The 18,163-nt window shown below is 41.5% G+C and overlaps 1 protein-coding gene across 5 annotated transcripts in view; it reads right to left on the bottom strand.

The window, feature by feature from the left end:
• CACNB2 (calcium voltage-gated channel auxiliary subunit beta 2) overlaps positions 1–18,163 on the bottom strand; it is a 172,054-nt gene that overhangs the window by 115,434 nt on the left and 38,457 nt on the right. Inside the window, exon 1 of one of the 5 annotated variants that reach the window (XM_089533325.1) lies at positions 5,827–6,079. The exons of the other annotated variants lie outside the window; for them this stretch is intronic. Within the exon in view, the coding sequence (XP_089389451.1) occupies positions 5,827–5,874 (48 nt within the window). The 5' untranslated portion in view covers positions 5,875–6,079. Of the gene's footprint in view, positions 1–5,826; positions 6,080–18,163 lie in introns of those variants that run through there. 5 annotated transcript variants of the gene reach the window in all.

Here is an 18,163-nt window from a genome sequence, read left to right as displayed (position 1 = left end):
CTAAAGTTAACAAATATTCTCTGTAACAACAGGTATGCTGAATTTACAATGTATGTAAATATACCACAGCACTGAACTAACATAAAATGTATCTGGATTGTATTCATAGAAAGCAGATTACTTGTATGTAATCCAATATAATGAATTCTGAAATGCTACCAAATACTGCAATGTGTGTAAATATATGCATGAAAACGTATGTATGAGAATCCCTCAACAGATGATATATAAGTTATGATGCTTCAATATGGTGTGAACTGGTGTTACTTAACACGAAGATATACCACTAGAAGAGCCTAAACAGTAAAGGTATACAACTGAGCACTAAAGTTAGAATTGTCCAAGCCACAGTATTCCCAATTATTATGGATGTGAGAGCTGGATAGTGAAAAAAACAGATTAAAAGAAATGTGGTGCCGGAGAAGAGTGCTGAGGATAAAATGGACAGTCCAAAAGACAAACAAATGGGTCCTTGAACAGACCAAGCTGGAAATATTCCTGGAGGCCAAAATGATTAAACTGAGGTCATCCTACTTTGACCATATCATTAGAAAAGACAATAATGCTGAGAAAGGTTGAGGGAAGAAGAAAGAGAGGAAGACTGCACACTAGTTGGCTAGATTCAATTAGGGAGGACACAGGTATGAGTCTGCAGTAAATGAGTAGAGCAGTGGAAGGCAGGGAGTCTTGGAGATGTTTCATCCACAGGGTTGCCATGAATTGAAGTTGGCTCGAGGGCAGCTACCAACAACATCAAACCATATTTTATGTACCAAGAGTGCCATATACCGTATAATTTTGAGATGGGCTCCTTGTAAGAAATAATAATAATAATAATAATAATAATAATAATAATAATAATAATTATTATTATTATTATTATTATTATTTATATCCCACCTCTTCCACTTTAAGGATCGAGGCGGGTAACAGCAAAGTTAATGCAATATACAACAATAAAAACAACAAGCCCCACAAGACTCCGACCCAACCCTCCCTCCCAACTATAAAATTAAACAGTAAAATATGGTTAAAAAGTACGTAACAATACATCAAAATTAAAAAACAAACCACAAATAATAAAAATAATAAAAAGAGGGGTATTCAATTGGTTCTGGACATTATCAATGGGGGAAGGCCTGCCAGAAGAGAAAGGTTTTTGTCACCTTTTTAAAAGCCTCGAGTGAGGATAATTGACAAATCTCTTCCGGCAGGTCGTTCCAAGTTTTTGGAGCGGTGACAGAGAAGGACCTCCAGGAGGTCACCGCCAGTCTGGTCTTTCTAGATTGTAAGAGGTTTTTCCTGAAGGATCGGAGTGTGCGGGAAGGATTGTATGGGAGGAGGCATTCCTTCAAGCAGACTGGACCCAGGCCATGTAGGGCTTTATAGGTGATAACCAACACCTTGTATTGTGCCCGGAAGCTAATAGGCAGCCAATGTAGTGATTTTAAAATAGGTGTAATATGGTCGAACTTGGATTTTCCGGCGACCAGTCTGGCTGCCATGTTTTGTATCAATTGGAGCTTCTGGATGTGGCACAAAGGTTGCCCCATGTAGAGCACATTGTAGAAATCAAGACGAAAGGTTACTAGAGCATGTACGACCGTTTCTAGGTCCCGCTGCTCCAGGTAGGGGCACAACTGGCATATCAGCCGAGGCTGATTACACGTACTCCTGGCTGTCGCATCAATCTGAGAAGACAGTTGAAGCGATGAATCCAGAAGAATCCAAGCTGCGGACACAGTCTTTCAGGGGAAGTGTGACCACATCTAGAACTGGCGAACTTATCTCCATACCCAGATTGGGGTTACCTATCACGAGTATCTCCGTTTTATTTGGATTCAGCTTAAGTCTATTTTCCCTCATCCAATCCATTACTGACTTCAGGCGGTCATTTAGGGGGGAGATGCCCTCCTTGGTCACTGAAATACTCCGAGACATAGAGAAATAAATTTGGGTAACACCCGCCCCATGTCTCCGGATGATCTCACCCAGCGGCTTCATGTAAATGTTAAACAGCATGGGGGACAGAATGGCGCCCTGAGGGATGCCAGATGTCAGCTCTCTCATAGAGGAGCAGCTGTCCCCCAGCATCACCATCTGGAAGCTGCTTGAGAGGTAGGAACGTAGCCACTGCAAGGCAGAGCCAGTGATTCCCAGCTCTCTCAGGCGTTCCAGAAGGATACCATGGTCTATGGTATCGAAGGCAGCTGAGATGTCCAAGAGCACCAACAGGACCACACTTCCCCTGTCAATGCACAGACGGAGATGATTGACCAAGGTGATCAGGGCAGTCTCCACTCCGTATCCCGACCTGAAGCCAGTTTGAAATGGATTGAGATAGTTGGTGTCATCCAAGACTGCTTGGAGCTGATTTGCAACCGCCCTCTCGATCACCTTACCCAAAAAGGGAAGAAGAGATACTGGCTGATAATTGTTTTTGTCCAGGGGATCAAGGGAAGGTTTCTTTAGAATGGGTTTCACCACTGCTAATTTCAGACTCGATGGAAAACAACCTTCCCTGAAGGAGGCACTGATTATGGATTGTAGCAACTTCAAAGTTGCCTCACCTCCCTGGATGGCCAGCCAAGATGGACAGAAATTGAGAGGGCAGATGGTCTTTTTTACCTTACCAAGCAGCTTGTCTACATCATCAGTACTCATAGACTGAAACTGATCCAAGATAACCTCATTAACGGAGTCACTAGACGCCTCTCTTGTTGACTCTGTACTAATGCCAGTGTCTAAGTCGGCCCTTATCTGAGAGATTTTATCTGCAAAGTGGTCATTAAAGGCATCACAGCAGGCTCTTGTAGATTGAAAAAGAGGATTCAAGGTGGAAGGAGTTTGAGTCAACTTCTTAACCACCTTGAATAGCTCTGCTGGACGGGACTTTGCAGACTCAATAGATGCAGAGTAGAAGGACTTCTTCGCTGCAGCTATTGCCATTCGATAGGATTTGAGAAAAGTCCTATGACGTGTCTTGTCAGATAAACATCGAGTCTTCCACCAGCGATGCTTTAGTAGTTGTCCAGCCCGCTTCATCCTTCTGAGATCTTCAGCATACGAAGGATTTCAATACGGAGCGGGCTGGAAAGGACGCTTGGGAGCAATTGTGTCAATAGCCTTGGAAAGATCTTTATTCCAGGTTTCGACAGAGTCACCGATGTCGCCTTCCATTAAACCCTCTAGGGCTTCTTGGAACCTTTTGGGTTCCATTAGCCTTCGAAGGCGGACCGTTCTAATAGGCCCACCACCCCCAAGGAGATTGGGGATAGTCGCCTTCAGTCCAACCTTGACCAGGAAATGATCCGTCCATGACAGAATGGAGGTGGAAATAATGCACCAAAAAAAAACTATCTCCCATACCTATAGCCCTGTGAGACAATCCAAAACAAGCCTGGTATTCTTTCAAGTAAAACTAGGGAGAAGGCTGGTTTATTAATAACAAATTCAAACAAGAAAAGTATGTTATGCAGTTATCTGGAAGGCATTGGCTGGTACATTTGTAAAAAACCAGTTCAATAAAAAAAATATTCCCACAATTATTCTACAGACATTGAGACTAACTATGCTTAGTAGTGTACTTAGTACATATTTGTAGTAGTTGTTGTGTGTCTTCAAATGATTTCCAACTTACAGTGACCCTAAGGCAAACCCATCATGGGGTCATCTTGGCACATTTTTTCAGAGGGGGTGTTCCATTGCCTTCCTCTGAGACTGAGAGTGTGTGGCTTGATTACAAAAAAGAAAAATAAAGGGGGGGGGGAGGAAAAATGGTTTTATCCTAAAAGGGGGCCTATACATAAGTATAGGAAGTTTTAGCAATATTTAAATTCTAAGGCCTGTTACAGACTGCCAAAATAAAGCTGCTTCAGGTATCTTTGGAGGTATGCTGTTTAAATGATGCATGCATCCTAAGAATCCGGAAGCTGCACCAAAGCTGCACTCCAGTGCTTAGGAATGGAGTGTGGCTTTGGCGCGACCTCCAGACTCTTAGGACCCATGCATCATTTAAATAGCATGCCTCCAAATAGACCCGAAGCAGCTTTATTTTGGCTGTCTGTAACAGGCCTAAGTATTTCCGAAGTTAACATGAATATGCATCTGTGAGACCTGGAGCTCAGATTTACACAGGAATCTGAGCAATAGGGAATTCTGAAAAGCCATTGTTGCATATCCTGCATGAAGGAGTGTTCTCAGTCTTCAGCCAGTCTTGTTGTAACTGCATGTTTGAGTACAGGATCTTTCACAAGTGCCTGACCTAAAACAACCATCACACCAGCTGTCTGCCAATCCCTATAGAAGATTTTGTTCACTTAGGATTTTCTCATGTTTCTTCTGGCTGCTCTGTGTCTGCCCTATAACTTCAACCGTCTAGACTTTTTTCTGCTCGGAATATTACCTGGCTTGTCATTTTATGTGAAATCCTACATCTATTTCTTGATAAGATTGGTATCTCAATTTCAGCCACATGCCTAAGGCAGATACAAGAAAAAAGATTAACAAAAATTTTACACTAAAAACTGAGAAAACCTGTTACTTAACAAAGTAAACACAGTTTTACTTTGTGTTACAAAGGAAATAAAGGAATGTTGATTCTACGATTGTATGTGATCATCAATCTAGGTCATCAAAATATTGACTATCATGTTTAATGAGTGGTGTGGATCTCTGGTTCCTATTGTTTCCTATGTTTATTCATGGTATTTATGAGAGAACAAAAGAAAATCTGTATTGCTATGTCTACTACTTCTTTAGTAAAGACATCCATTAAATCAACTGTTGCATCAGCAATAGACAATTGAAAGAAAACATTAGATATTGTAGAAAATAATAAAACTGAAATTTTAGTATTTTTGGCTTTGCTTGCCCCTATACTAATAAACAACTGAAAAAAGATCAGTTGTGTGTCACAAAAAAAGCGCAGTCTCAAAAAATGCATGCCCTTTTTTTTGTAATCCAAGGCAGAACCCATTTGCCATTAAAAATGTTTAAAAAATTCAGTTCGGTAAGCATGGTCAGATCACATAACACTTCTGTTTTCATTACTTCTTCTTCTGAAAACAACACAATAAAGCAAAGAAAGAAAGAAAGAAAGACTACTACAACATAAAGCATCAGCTAAGAGACTATTACATCAGCTAAGTGCACCCTCAACAGTTTTCAATTAACATCCCATCTTTATATTCCCACTAATACATCAAATTCATCAGTGAAATCCACAGCTAAAGCTAATACTGAAACAGCCATTTTGCAATACAGGATTGACAAACAGTTACTTCCTCTATATTCTGTTCTAGAAAATACTGGAATCTGATTGATAGTTATGCATACTTTTGCCACCATGCCAATGTTTACATTGAGAAATAATGCAGAAAAGCAAACATGTCTCACTCTGAGATGCTCCAGCCAGCTGCTTTTCACAAACTCAGTTATTCCATGTCTGCAGTTGACATTTATGCCTATAATTAATTTTTAATTTACTGTATTTGTTAAATAGACAAAAAGCATCCCTTTCTAATTGCCATGCATATAGATTCTAAAAATCCTACTGTTTTCATCAGTAAAGGCCAGTTATCTGCTACAAGTTGTTTCCAGATTCTTTTTTCAAATTGTTATTCGTAATGAATTATTTTTATTATATATTTTTTTAAAATTACCTGTTAGAATTGTTCACAAGCTCTCTGCCAGAAATCCATTACCCAGTAGTCTTTTGCATCCAATAAGGATGTCTCAAAGCATCTGCATTAAGTAAACTGCACCATCAAATATACGATGTTTAGCTCTACAATCATCACCATTCTAAAACAATCAGAAACTTACATACGAAACCCGTACTCTCCGCCGGTGTGCCAACCCACAGCACTGCATGAAGAGGACAGCAGAAAACACTCAGTATATGGTCTCACCAAGCTTCAGTCTGTCTTGTCATTTCCTCTGAGACACTGTCCATTCCTCTTGACTCTCCAGCCCCAGCAAAGGAGAACAGGTAGAGAAATCATTCAACCAAGCAATTTTGTTAAATGTGCCCTTGCGACTGATGAAAGTGTGTGTGTGTGCCTATTCCTTAAAATAAATCAATCCCTTCTGTTTTAGCTGAATATATAATTACCAAATGTCTCTGCCCTTAATATCCCTATATTACTAAAATATATCTCTGCCATGTATTGTTTTCTACTTGAAGATTTTGTATTACCTGTTCCTGAACTTAGCAAGGCATCACACAGAAGAACCTTGTGCCTGTGGCTACTGAAATACCCTCTCTCTCTTTTTTGCAATTTCTTGCTGTTGCTGTTGCTGCTGCTATTCTGCTGTTGCTGTTACAGGCTTCTTCCCAACAGAGAAACTGGCAAGAGCATCCCTGATTCAGTGTTACCTCTATACCACAATGGACATATCAGATCTGTTATTTATTCCCTGCCCCCACCTCCGAGCTTGAAAAATGGCTGGGTCTAGACTTTAATTCTCTCTGGATTCTTTGGTCTACAAAACCACTGCACAAATTGTCAGAAGCTTTGTCTTGCAGTACGTGTTTCACATGAACTGCAGGCAGAGATTTTTACTGGCTGCAATACCTGACTAGCTTACAAACTGCAGCTGCATATTTTCTTCCTATTGATACTGACAAAAAAAGATGTTGAGATAACAGTAAACCTAGGCAGTTACTTAGGCATCATCATGCATCTTTATAAAATTATAGCGTAATAATTTGCACCTGGCCTTGCAGATCATTTATTCCGACCTTGGAAGAGCTATAGTTCAATGGTAAAATGCATGCTTTGCATGCACAGTATCTCAGGTTTATGTCGTGCACCTCCAGGTGGTGCAGGAAAAAGAAATCTGAGCTGAAAATCTAGACAGCTGCTGCCAGTCAGTGTTGCCAGTGCTGGAGTATGTAGACCAATGGTCTCATTAAGCATAAAGTCAGTACCTGCATTCCTAACTTCCTACTTGATTCAGGAAATACAAGACTAGAGTTTCCCCAAAGAAGTCATCCAAGCAAGGAATACGCAAAGAACTCCTTAAGGTGCCTGTCCAACTTTTCTCTAAAGACTTCCAAAGAAGAGTCCACCTCAGTCCATGGGAACTAACTCAGTATTTCCCTAAGCTTACAAAAATAATAGAAAAATAAAATCCTAGAGTTGGAAGAGACTCCAAGTCTTCCAGTCAAACCCCCTGCCATGCAGGAAGACACAATCAAAGCACTTCCAACAGATGGCCATCCATCCTCTGTTTAGGAATCTCCAAAGAAGCAGATTCTACCACTCTCCAAGGCAGTGTGTTGGACTGTTAACAGCTCTTGTCTTCAGGGAGTTCTTCCTTATGCTGAGGTGGAACTGCTTTTCTTGTACCTTGAATCCACTACTCTGTGTTGTAGTTTCTGGAGTAGCAGAAAACAAGCTTGCTCCATCGTCAATATGACATCCCTTCAAATATTTAAGCATGGCTATCTTGTAATTTCTTAACCTTCTCTTATTCAGGCTAAACATACCCAGCTCCCTAAGCCAGACAAAGGAGGAGAGCCCTCCCTTCAGTCCTGCCATCATCAGAGGGAGAGAAGAATTGTGGACTTGATCCCCTTCCCCAGTGCCATCCCTTTCTCCTTTTGTGTCATGTCTTTTTAGATTGTAAGCCTGAGGGCAGGGAACTGTCTAATTAACTATCTGTAAGCTTCTCTAAGAGCTTTTGTGGCTAAAGAGTGGGGTATAAATGCAATAAATAAATAAATAAACTGTTCCTCAGAGGGCATGGTTTCCAGACCCTTCACCATTTTGGTCCCTCCTCTGGAAACATTCCAGCTTGTCCATATTTTTCTTGAACTGTGGTGCCCAGAACAGGACACAATATTCCAGATGACCAAACCAGAACAGAGTGGTACTATTACTTTCCTTGATCTAGACACTATATTCCTATTGATTCAGCCAAGAATTGCATTGGCTTTTGCCCAAGTGCAGTATCCAATATTTCTTCCTCTTAAAATTCACTTTGGCGGGATACAGACGGGCAGGAGAAGACGTCTTGGAGGTGTATTCTGCTGAATATGGAGCCTCCAGACTGCCCACCCCGGGGGCGTGCTTCAGGTGTTGGGGCTTCCACACAGGGGGCAGTGAAGACGCCTCACCTGGGTCCGTTTCGGACCCGTAGCTTCTATACCGCCGCCTCGGAGGACGCCGCAAAGAAAGGGGCAGCTTCCTCACGGGCGGCCAAAACGGGGCTTTTTTTTTTCCTTTGCCGGCTGGCGGGTGCGCAGCTGCGCAGCTGCAGCGCTAAGCAGCGGCGGCAGAAAGCCTATGGGCACATTTAAAGCGCCCAAGCCCCTTTAAAACTTTTTTCCCCGCCCTGCCCAAGAACAAAGGTAGCCTCCTGCCAGCTGGTGATCAGCTGGTGTTGGCATCCTTGTCCGCTTGCACTTTGCCAGTGTCACCAGCATCATAGATGCCTCCTCTCCTTTGGTCCCTGCGCTCTTGCTGAATCTGCAATGCACAGCTACAGCTGTCTCCGCTGCCACCGCTGTCCCCCTGCCATCCCCCATCACCTCCCTTGTACATATGTAAATATTTACAGTTTTGGGGTTTTTTTATTGTTAGGTGAAAATGGCACAGGAATGTGTGTAGGGGTGCACTTTAAAGTCCAAACTTTCCAAGCAGCGCATACGTACATGTTGCTCTAGGGTTAGGGTTAGGGTTAGGGTTAGGGTTACGAGTCTTAAAATGCGCTGCAGCTGTGCTGCAGCTTCCACACCTGCATGGCAGTGGACGCTGCAATTAAAGCCTGACTGCAAACTGCGCATGTTCCAAGACCCCAACTCATTATGCGATGCAGCAGACACGGAGCTCTTAAATGGGCAACTTAAATTAGCGGCGTAGCAATTCTGGTGTACCGGTGCAGCAGCTCTCATGGCTTCTTCCACTTCTCGATATGTGTCAGCATTCAGGTAGGACTGCTCCAATTTTTGCAGAATGTTTGGCTGGGACCATATAGCTATGAGGTCAGCCGTCTCCGCATGAGACCAAGACGTCCCCCTGCCTTTTTTCGGGGTGCTGGTGGATGGCTGTGCCATCCTGCCTGGTGGCAAAGGGGAGCCGCCGCACAGCTGTGCCAGGAGCAGCCGAACTGTGCCCGTTCCCAGGTGAAAATGGCGCAGGAATGTGTGTAGGGGGTCACTTTAAATTCCAAACTTTCCCTTATCACTTTCTACAACCAAAACATCCGCCGGCAAAACTTACAACTTCCCGCGATTCCAGCAATGCATGCGCACATGGAGCTCTAGGGTTAGGGTTACAAGCCTTAAAATGCGCCGCAGCTGTGCCGCAGCTTCCACAGCTGCATGGCAGCGTACGCTGCAATTAAAGCCCGACTGCAAACCACGCATGTCCTGGACCCCGACCCAATATGCGACGCAGCTGACACGGAGCTTTTAAACGGGCAACTTATATTTGCGGCGTAGCAATTCGGGCGTACCGGTGCAGCAGCTTACAGATGGAGCTGCGCACGTACGCCGCAAATCAAAAAGAAGCGGAAAAAAGCAGCACCTTTTTAATGCCGCCTCTTCCCGCTTGGGGCGTGCGGGGGGCGTGTTCATGGCGGCATTCAGGTAAGGGCCGTCTGAAGGCTCTACCTTCATGACGTCATGAATACACCCCTTTTTGCCCGTCTGTATCCCGCCACAGTTAGTTTTGGCCCAGCTTCCTAATCTGTTAAGGTCATTTAAAATTGTGATCATGTCATCTGGGGTATTAGCATGCCCTCCTACCATATATACTCAACTGTAAATTGAGAAATTTATGCCCCAAAATTGATTCTAAAATCCTGGGTTGACTTATATATGGGTCAAAACAATAATGAAGCTCAGAAAGATCCTAAAAGAAGCATCACCCCTGATGCCCCTCTCCCCCTACCTAGGCAGTGATTTCTGAAAGACCTGCCAGGCAGGAGAGTGTGTATGTATGTGTGTGTGTTTATGTGCATGTGAGATGATTCACTTCTCAGTCTGACAGAAAACTCTTCTCTACCATCCTTCACTCTCCCTATGGATCATCTCTCCCCAGAAAGCACATTTTCCCCCAGTTCCTTCCTTCCCAGTCCCATGGAAAGCCTCTCTCTCTCTCTCTCTCTTTCTCTCTCTCTCTCTCTGGATTATCCTTGCCCACCAAGGACCACATCCCCCCCCTCACTTCCTTCCTTCTCAGACTGATGTTAAAATCTTTTCCTCCCCTAAGTTTTATCCTTCTTATCAACAGGTCATATCAAAAACCATGATTTTGACCCAAAAAGCTTCCCTCGACTTATTCACGAGGTTGACTTGTACACAAAAACATATGGTAATTTAGTTTCATCTACAAATTTGATAAGCGTACCCTCTAATCTTTCATCCAAGTCATTGATAAAGATGTTGAATAGCACTGAGGGCAGGACAGAACCCTGTGGCAATCTTCCAGTCACTACTCTCCAGGATTAGGAGGGGCCATTGGTGAGTACCCTCTGGATTTGGCCACTCCATCAATTACAAACCTACTTGGCATTCACACTGTCTAGCCCATGTTTTACTAGCTTTTTTGCAAGGATATCATAGGGGATCTTGTCAAAGGCGTTACTGAAATCAAGATACACTACATCCCCAGCATTGTCTTCATCTGGCAAGCTTGTGACTATCAAAAAACAAAAACAAACATTAGTCCGGCATGGCTTGTTTTTGACAAACCTATGCTGACTTTTAGTAACCACAGCATACCTTTCTAAGTGTTTACAGCCTGTGTAATGATCTACTCTAGAATCTTTTCTGGTATTATGTCAGGCTCACTGGGTGGGAATTATTTGGATCCTCTTCTCCCCTGCCCTTTTTTTTTTTTTTTAAATGAGGACAACATTTGCCTTCTCCAGTCTGCTAGGACATCTCCTGTTGTCCAAGAATTCTCAAAGATAACAGATAGTTCTTTTGCCAGTTTTTTAAAAATACATTTAGATGTAATTCTTGTACTCATCCTTTTTGAGTCTTAGCTCAGTTGAAAGTTCTTTATAGACATTCATCCTGGGTTTTTTTTTAGACACCTCCCATTTTTTCCTCTTCATTGGAATTGTCTGAAATTATGCTGTCAGTATCTCACTGTTAAGAAACTCCCATCCCTCATGAATCCCTTTCCTTATTAGTATTCCTGACCACTGAATTGTTGCCAGTATTTCTCTAAGGCTGCATCCACACTACAGAAAAAATGCCCTTTGACACCACTTTAACTGCCATGGATGAATGCTATGAAATTCTTGGAATTGTACTTCTGTGAGATATTTAACCTTCTCCATCAGACAGCTCTGCTGCCACAGTGAACTACAGTTCCTAGAATTCCATAGCACTGAGTCATAGCAGTTAAACTGCTGTTAAACTGGATTATTTCGCAGTGTGGATGCAGCTTAAGTTTACTGAAATGAGCTTTCTTGAATGCATGTCTGACTATGTTTGACTCCCCTTTCTGCTGTATAACAAACTCCAGGTGAACATGATCACTCTCACCTAAGGATTCTGCCACTTCCACCCCATTATCCATCACTGTTGGTTAGGATCAGATCTAAAATAGCTGATACCCTAACTGCCTCTTCCACTTTCTGGACAATGAAATTGTCTGCAAGGCAAGTGAGGAATTTGTTGGATGGTATATTTCTGGCAGAGTTTGACTTCTAACAAATATCAGGATAGTTGAAATCCTCCATCATCTCCTTTCTGAATGTGTGTTTATCTGTTCCAGGAAAGCATCATCCAGGTCCTCAGTTTGGGTTGGAAGTCTGTAGTAAACTCCGACACAGCTTTTTTTTTTTTTTACTCCATTTGGCTTCCCCTTTCATCTGTATAACAAATTCCAGAAGAATGTAGTCATTCCCACCCATTGCTCTCACTACTTCTACCCCATTGACCAGTTCATCCCTGTTAAGTTAGGATCAAATCCAAAATAGTTGTTCCCCTTGTTGCATCCTCTGGCTTCCACACAAGAAAACTGTCTATAAGGCAAGTGAGGAACTTGCTGGCAGAGTCTGACTTACAATAATAAATGTAAGATCTAACCCTAGCACAGCACCCTGCCCAAAACCTGCCTCCAGTTTCATGAGAAACTGCTGGCAAGTATTATTAACATGTGATTTCCCAACTCACTATGAAACAGTCTCCCCACTTCCCAAATTCATAAAGCCATATTTTACCAATCTGCTATACAAAATATCAAGTCCCCCCCCCCCCCCCGTGATTTGCTGGAAACAGGATAAATTACATCCATAGCAAGCCATTGCCCCACCAGTTACCTGATAGAATAGAGAGAATGGAAGAAGATTGGCTTGACAAGACTCATTCTTGACATACCAATGTGGCTTCTAATAACGCTGCAATGCTCCCATGATGCTTACAAAGTAATTATTCAGCAAACTGTTTGAATATTTTCCTTGATACTGAAGTCAAAATGACCAGGCCATCTCCAGTTCTGTTCCCAAGATTTCATACAAGATCTGAGAGGGCACCAAGCAAGTTCTAAAGCACTCAGAGAAGCATGCATGCATGCATGCATATATATATATATATATATATATATATATATATACACATATATATACATATATATATATATATATATATATATATACTCAATATCAACCTTATACTGTACCAAACCAGTTATAATATTTATGAGTGAACACTACTATGCCAGCAAATCTTTGCATTTTTAAAAAAGACCTTTCTGTGTTGTGGTGAGTTGATTAGCTTGACTACTGTGAAAGAACAGCTGGTCTTTGAAAAAGCAATACAATACTGACGTTTCTTAAAGATCAGGGGTTATCTCTTTCATAAGAAAGGTATCTTCAGGAGCAGGTTTGGAGGCTGGTGTCCTGAATTCTATGTATTTGTGTGTATGACAAATAGTGGCTTGTAGTTTTGAAGATCCAGAGAAAGAAAGGAAAATCGGAATTCTGCCTTAGTATTCTAGCTAAATTTTAGCTAAAGCTGGATACAGACAGAATTGGACCAACAGCATAAACTCCTTTCTGGGAATATCTATTTATAGAAATGTGTTCCCTTTTATGATGATTTGCTTATCATTGTAGAAAAACAAAATTTTATAAAAACATAAGTCCAGCATCCCTAGTATCCAAAGGAAATTATACCCTGTAACAGCATCCATAGAAATTCTCACCACTAAAGAAACTGATTTTACCTACTCTATTTAGAGAAGTGGGATTGTGCTTCCTTGCACATAAAATGGGTGCAAGTAAACAAAGGTGGAATTTTAGGATTTCAGACTTGAAAGCAGAATTGACAACCTCTCTTAACAGAAGACTCAGGGACCATTCAGATTACCTTTTAACCCGGTTCAAGATTCGAAATTTGCATGTGAAGTTCATATTGGGCCCGATTCTGTCACAATCCATGTCGAGGCTTGCACAAGGAAAAGCCCCTTACCCCGGGGTATCCAGAATTGGGCTAAAATCCATCTTTTCCCCAAAGACCCGGGTTACGCGAAATATGAACTTGCCCTCGATCACGATCAGGGCAAATTCAGGGAGGGATTAGGGTCAGAGGGCGGGCAGAGGTCAGAGCATTCCCTCCCCTCATCCGAGGGGAGGGGGAGGAAGAGGAGGAGGAGGAGGAGGAGGAGGAGGAGGAAAGAGCCGAAGGACTGAAGGCTGAGAGGAGGCAAAAGGGGAAATCAGAGTGACTTTTGGGCTGCAAAGGGCTGTAAGAGGAAGGGCAGGGGGAGTGGAGAAAGTGATGGAGGAGGAGGAGGAGGGAGGAACCCTGGGAAGAAGGGAGCCATGGAGGGCAGGAGGAGGAGAATGAAGGAGCCAGGGCAGTTTGGGAGGGGAGGGTCGGAAGGAAGGAAAGAGGAGGAGGATGTAGGGAAATCCAGCTGCAGCAGAAGGAGCCTCTTTTATTTCTGACAATTTATGCGCATGATTTTTTGGGTGACATGTCTGTGTGCTTGCTTGTGCTACTGTGCTACTTTAATTTCCTCTTGCTCCTGGATTATTATTATTATTATTATTATTATTATTATTATTATTTGTGTTATATGAGGATGCTACAGTCAGAATGCCTGCGCTGAATTTCCCTTTTATTCCGAATTGATTCCATGGGTCTACTTTAGTTGGAACTGGCAGGTCACTCTCTCTCAGCCTCAGTGGAAGGCAATGGCAAAGCTCCTCTGAAGAGAATGTCAGCAGGAGGAAAATGGTCAGTTCCGTTCAGGTCACAGACAGGGCACAAACGGAGCTCCCATCAGGCACCTTCCCCCCCTTTTTATTTTTTAAAATTATTTTTGACAAAATATGCACATGTTTTTTTTCTTGAGGCAGATATAGATAGATAGAACATGGCTAGCTGCTTGTTCACTTTCCCTTCTATTTGCTGGCTTCCAGCAAAGGGGAAATGTTGCAAAGAGCTAGACTTTTTTCCCTTGGCGAATGAATGCTATAATTCGAATGTTACATTTGTTGCTCTTGTCAATTAGGCACCTGGCAAAATGATACATGCTTTTGCTACTGTCTCTTCAGGGCTAGCCCTGAATTGCTTTTAAAAGCAAAAAAGAATGCATGGCAATCGCATCCTTTTCTGGCATTTCCGAGGTGAGGAATTTATTATTATTATTTATTATTATTATTACATGTGTACGAGGCATTCTGGGGTGGCAAGGAGCTGGGGATATAGGATGCATTAGCTTGTATTTGGGGGTTGAAAATGGGGCCAAGGGCAGATCATTACCTGCACTGACCCAAATGCCCCCTCCCACACACACACACACACAAAGAGGTTTTAAATTTTGACATGTGCACTTTGGGGCATTTTGTGCATGGCTCTTTAAAAAAAAGGAGGGGGAGGACACTTCCGATGCCCCTGCAAACGTCACCTATGACGATCGCTTGATTGACAGCAGGCGCCTTCAAGTTAAACCTGATAAGGCATTTGGGTTAAAATGCCCCTCAAATCTAGTGGGGCACTCGCTAACGGAGAGATTCGGGGGGGAGCATCCGGATCTACCCAGTTCCACCCACATTAACTGGCCAGTGGGAATGGGGCCTCAGAAGAAAAGATTTATAAGGAAACAGAGAGCTTTCAGTATCTGCTTTAGGATGTTCTGAAAATAACCCTGGAAGAGTATTTGTAAGCAGTATGGGTCAAAGATCAGTGAGCCTAAATGATGTGTGACAAAAGTAAAATAAAATACTACCATCCAGTTCAACAGAAGACTTTCAACTATATTCATATCTTTAGTTCTCTCCATCAGGATCCTTTGGGCAAATTTACAAACCAGAATCTTACAGTTAGCCCTATCCACATCTTTTTTAATCCACAGATTTAATCCTCCACAGTTTGAAAATAGTCAAAAAGAATATAAATTTCAAAAGCAAACATTGTTTTTGCCATTGCATATAAGGGGCACGATTTTATTGCGCTACTGTATTTAATGGGATTTGAGTATCCATGGATTTTGGTTTCCACATGGGACCTGGATCCAAACCCAGCAGATACCAAGGGCCCACTATAAAACAGTCTCCGATGCTGAGCTCTATTTTCCTTACTCTCCTCACTTAGGCTGCATTTGCACAACAGAAATGTTGCAGTTGGACCCCAATTTAACTGCCACGGCGCCATCCTACAGAATCCCGGGATTTGTAGTTTTTTGTGGCACCAGAGCTCTCTGACAGAGAAGGCTAAATAGCTCACAAAACTACAAATCCCAAAATTCCATAGCATTCAGCCATGGCAGTTAAAGAAGTGTCTAATTGCATTTTTCTGCAGTGCAGATGAGGCCTTAGAGCTTAAACACTTTATTAGCAGTCCCACTGTAGGAACATAGAATGCCTTATACTGAGTCAGACCATTGGTCCACTTAGTCCATTACTGTCAACTCGAATTGGCAGCATTGGCTCGCCAGGGTTTCAGGAAGAATTCTTCCTAATCATGCATGCCAGTCATTCCTCTAACTACTAACCAACTCTGCTCTTGCTTAGTTTCTGAAAGCAGATGAGACCAGGTGTGTTCAGACTGATATTCCCAGCTGCTTTATTGTATCAATTCAGAATGCATCATTTGCAACAGTACATAGGTAGTGTAAAATGATAAAAGGAAATTGCTTCTTCCCTGTGAAAACATGAAGCATATACTCAAAACTGAATGTTTGAAGTTCCCCATATAAAAACCTCTATTTACAGTTGTCGTTTTACCCTAAAAGTTGCTAGTTGGGAAAATGAGAAGAATTTGCCTATATCATATATTCTGGCTGAATGCTTCAGATTTGGAAATTGCATGTGCTGTATTAGGCACACATACCAAGATATGAGGAAATCATTATTGGAGTTTTCCCCATTTTGCCTGTACTCCATTAACATAATCCAATTTTACTTCAAGAAAAAAATTATGTATATTTATATGAATATATTTTACACAACACTATGTGTTTTCCAATCTTAAAGCTCTGTTATGCAAGCATGACAATGTTGTGTATGCACTCTGTATGCCAATTTCAATAAAATTTAAAAAATTAAAAATATTGGGTGACATTCCATGAACAGAAATACAAAATGAGAAGGAAGTTCAGAATCGATGGGGCTTTCTTAAAGTCAGATATTGAGAGCACAGACAGTTCCAACAATTTCAATGTTGAATGTTGACAATTTCAATGAAAAAGAAAAGTGGAAGGTACTTAAATAAATCATGATGGATGCATAAGGAGGTTTTTTTTATGAGTTGAGACTGAAAAGGAGAATTTATAAGAAAAGAAAGAAGGCGGTGATGTCCAAGAGAGCGGAAGCTCACAATGAGCTCAAGCTCACAAGAAAAGCTTTCTTTTTTTTTTTAAAGTGTTTTTATGGCTACATTGAAAGCAAGAAGAACAAGAAAGTGGTAAGTCCACTGTGGGGAGGAGATGGAGAACTGCTGTTGGGTGACAGAGAAAGCATAAGTTCTCAATGTCTTCTTTGTCTCTGTATGACATGATATAGGTGAACTTTTATCATTTAAAAAACTCACAGGTATTAAGGTAAATAGAAGTAAAGACAACAATATTCAACTGCTGAAAATAGAATGATGAATTAATTATAGCAAGAAGTTGGAATATAGAATAGAATAGAATAGAATAGAAAATAGAATGATGCAATAGGAGGATTGCAGCCCAAAATGGATCAAGTGGTAGTACAGCAACATCTAGTTATTTTGAAAGATTTCAGATATTCAGGGCCATGAGAACTGCAATGAGAATATTAAAGAAGTCATCTCAGAGCCTCTACCTATATACTCTGCGAATTCTTGGAGAGCAGGTAAGGTCTGTGCAGACTGGAGGCTGACAAATGTCATCTTATTTAAAATCATAGGAAAGAGGAACTAAGCAACGGATGAGCTTAATGTCAGAACCAGGAAAGGTTCTAGAAGAGATGGTCTGTAAGCATTTAAAAATGAATACTATGATTACTAACAGCCTGCATGGCTTTCCCAAAAAACAGATTGCTTAGGATTCTCATGCCAAACTAATCTCACTTTTTTTGTGATATTGTTACAACTCTAGTAGATCAGGGTAATGCTATGAATGTAGTATATCTTGATTTTAGTAAAGCTTCTGATTATGCCATGATATCCTTGCAGACAACCTGATAAAATATGGACTATACAATGTAACTTTGGGTCCACTTTTTGTATAAAAAGCAGGATATGTGTTAAATAAATAAAAAATAAAAAGCTGCTTATAAACCTAAACTGGAGAGTCCTCACTACTGGTTCCTCATTATCTGGGAGCAAAGGGACAAGTGAGGTACGACAGGGTTATGTCCTAGTCACAGTTTGGTTCACTATCTTTATAAATGACTTGGATGATAGCATAGGGAACATGTAAATGAAGATGACTAAGTGGCCCGTGGGGCCCTTTCCAATTCTGTGATTCTGTGAAACAGTTAAAATAAAATAATGTTGTTGCACTTATCTATCTTGGAGGCATGTTTATAGACTGGATTTCTTGGAAATGTTCACATTTCTTTAAGTAATGATATAGCTTTACTTCGCCTTAACAACATTGCATGGTTGGAGGGTTCTTTTTCCCCTAAAAACAATAACAAAAAACATGCAATGGAAGTCCCAAATTAGGCAAAATAATAATAATAATAATAATAGATTGTATGTACAGCGCTGTGTAAATTT

The sequence above is a fragment of the Sceloporus occidentalis genome, unplaced genomic scaffold (genome assembly GCF_023333645.1).
Source record: "Sceloporus occidentalis isolate IW3139 unplaced genomic scaffold, rSceOcc1.0.p SCAF_7, whole genome shotgun sequence".
NCBI classification, from domain to species: domain Eukaryota; kingdom Metazoa; phylum Chordata; class Lepidosauria; order Squamata; family Phrynosomatidae; genus Sceloporus; species Sceloporus occidentalis.
Note: the sequence above shows the minus strand (reverse complement) of the source record. Positions and strands in the feature narration are given on the sequence as shown.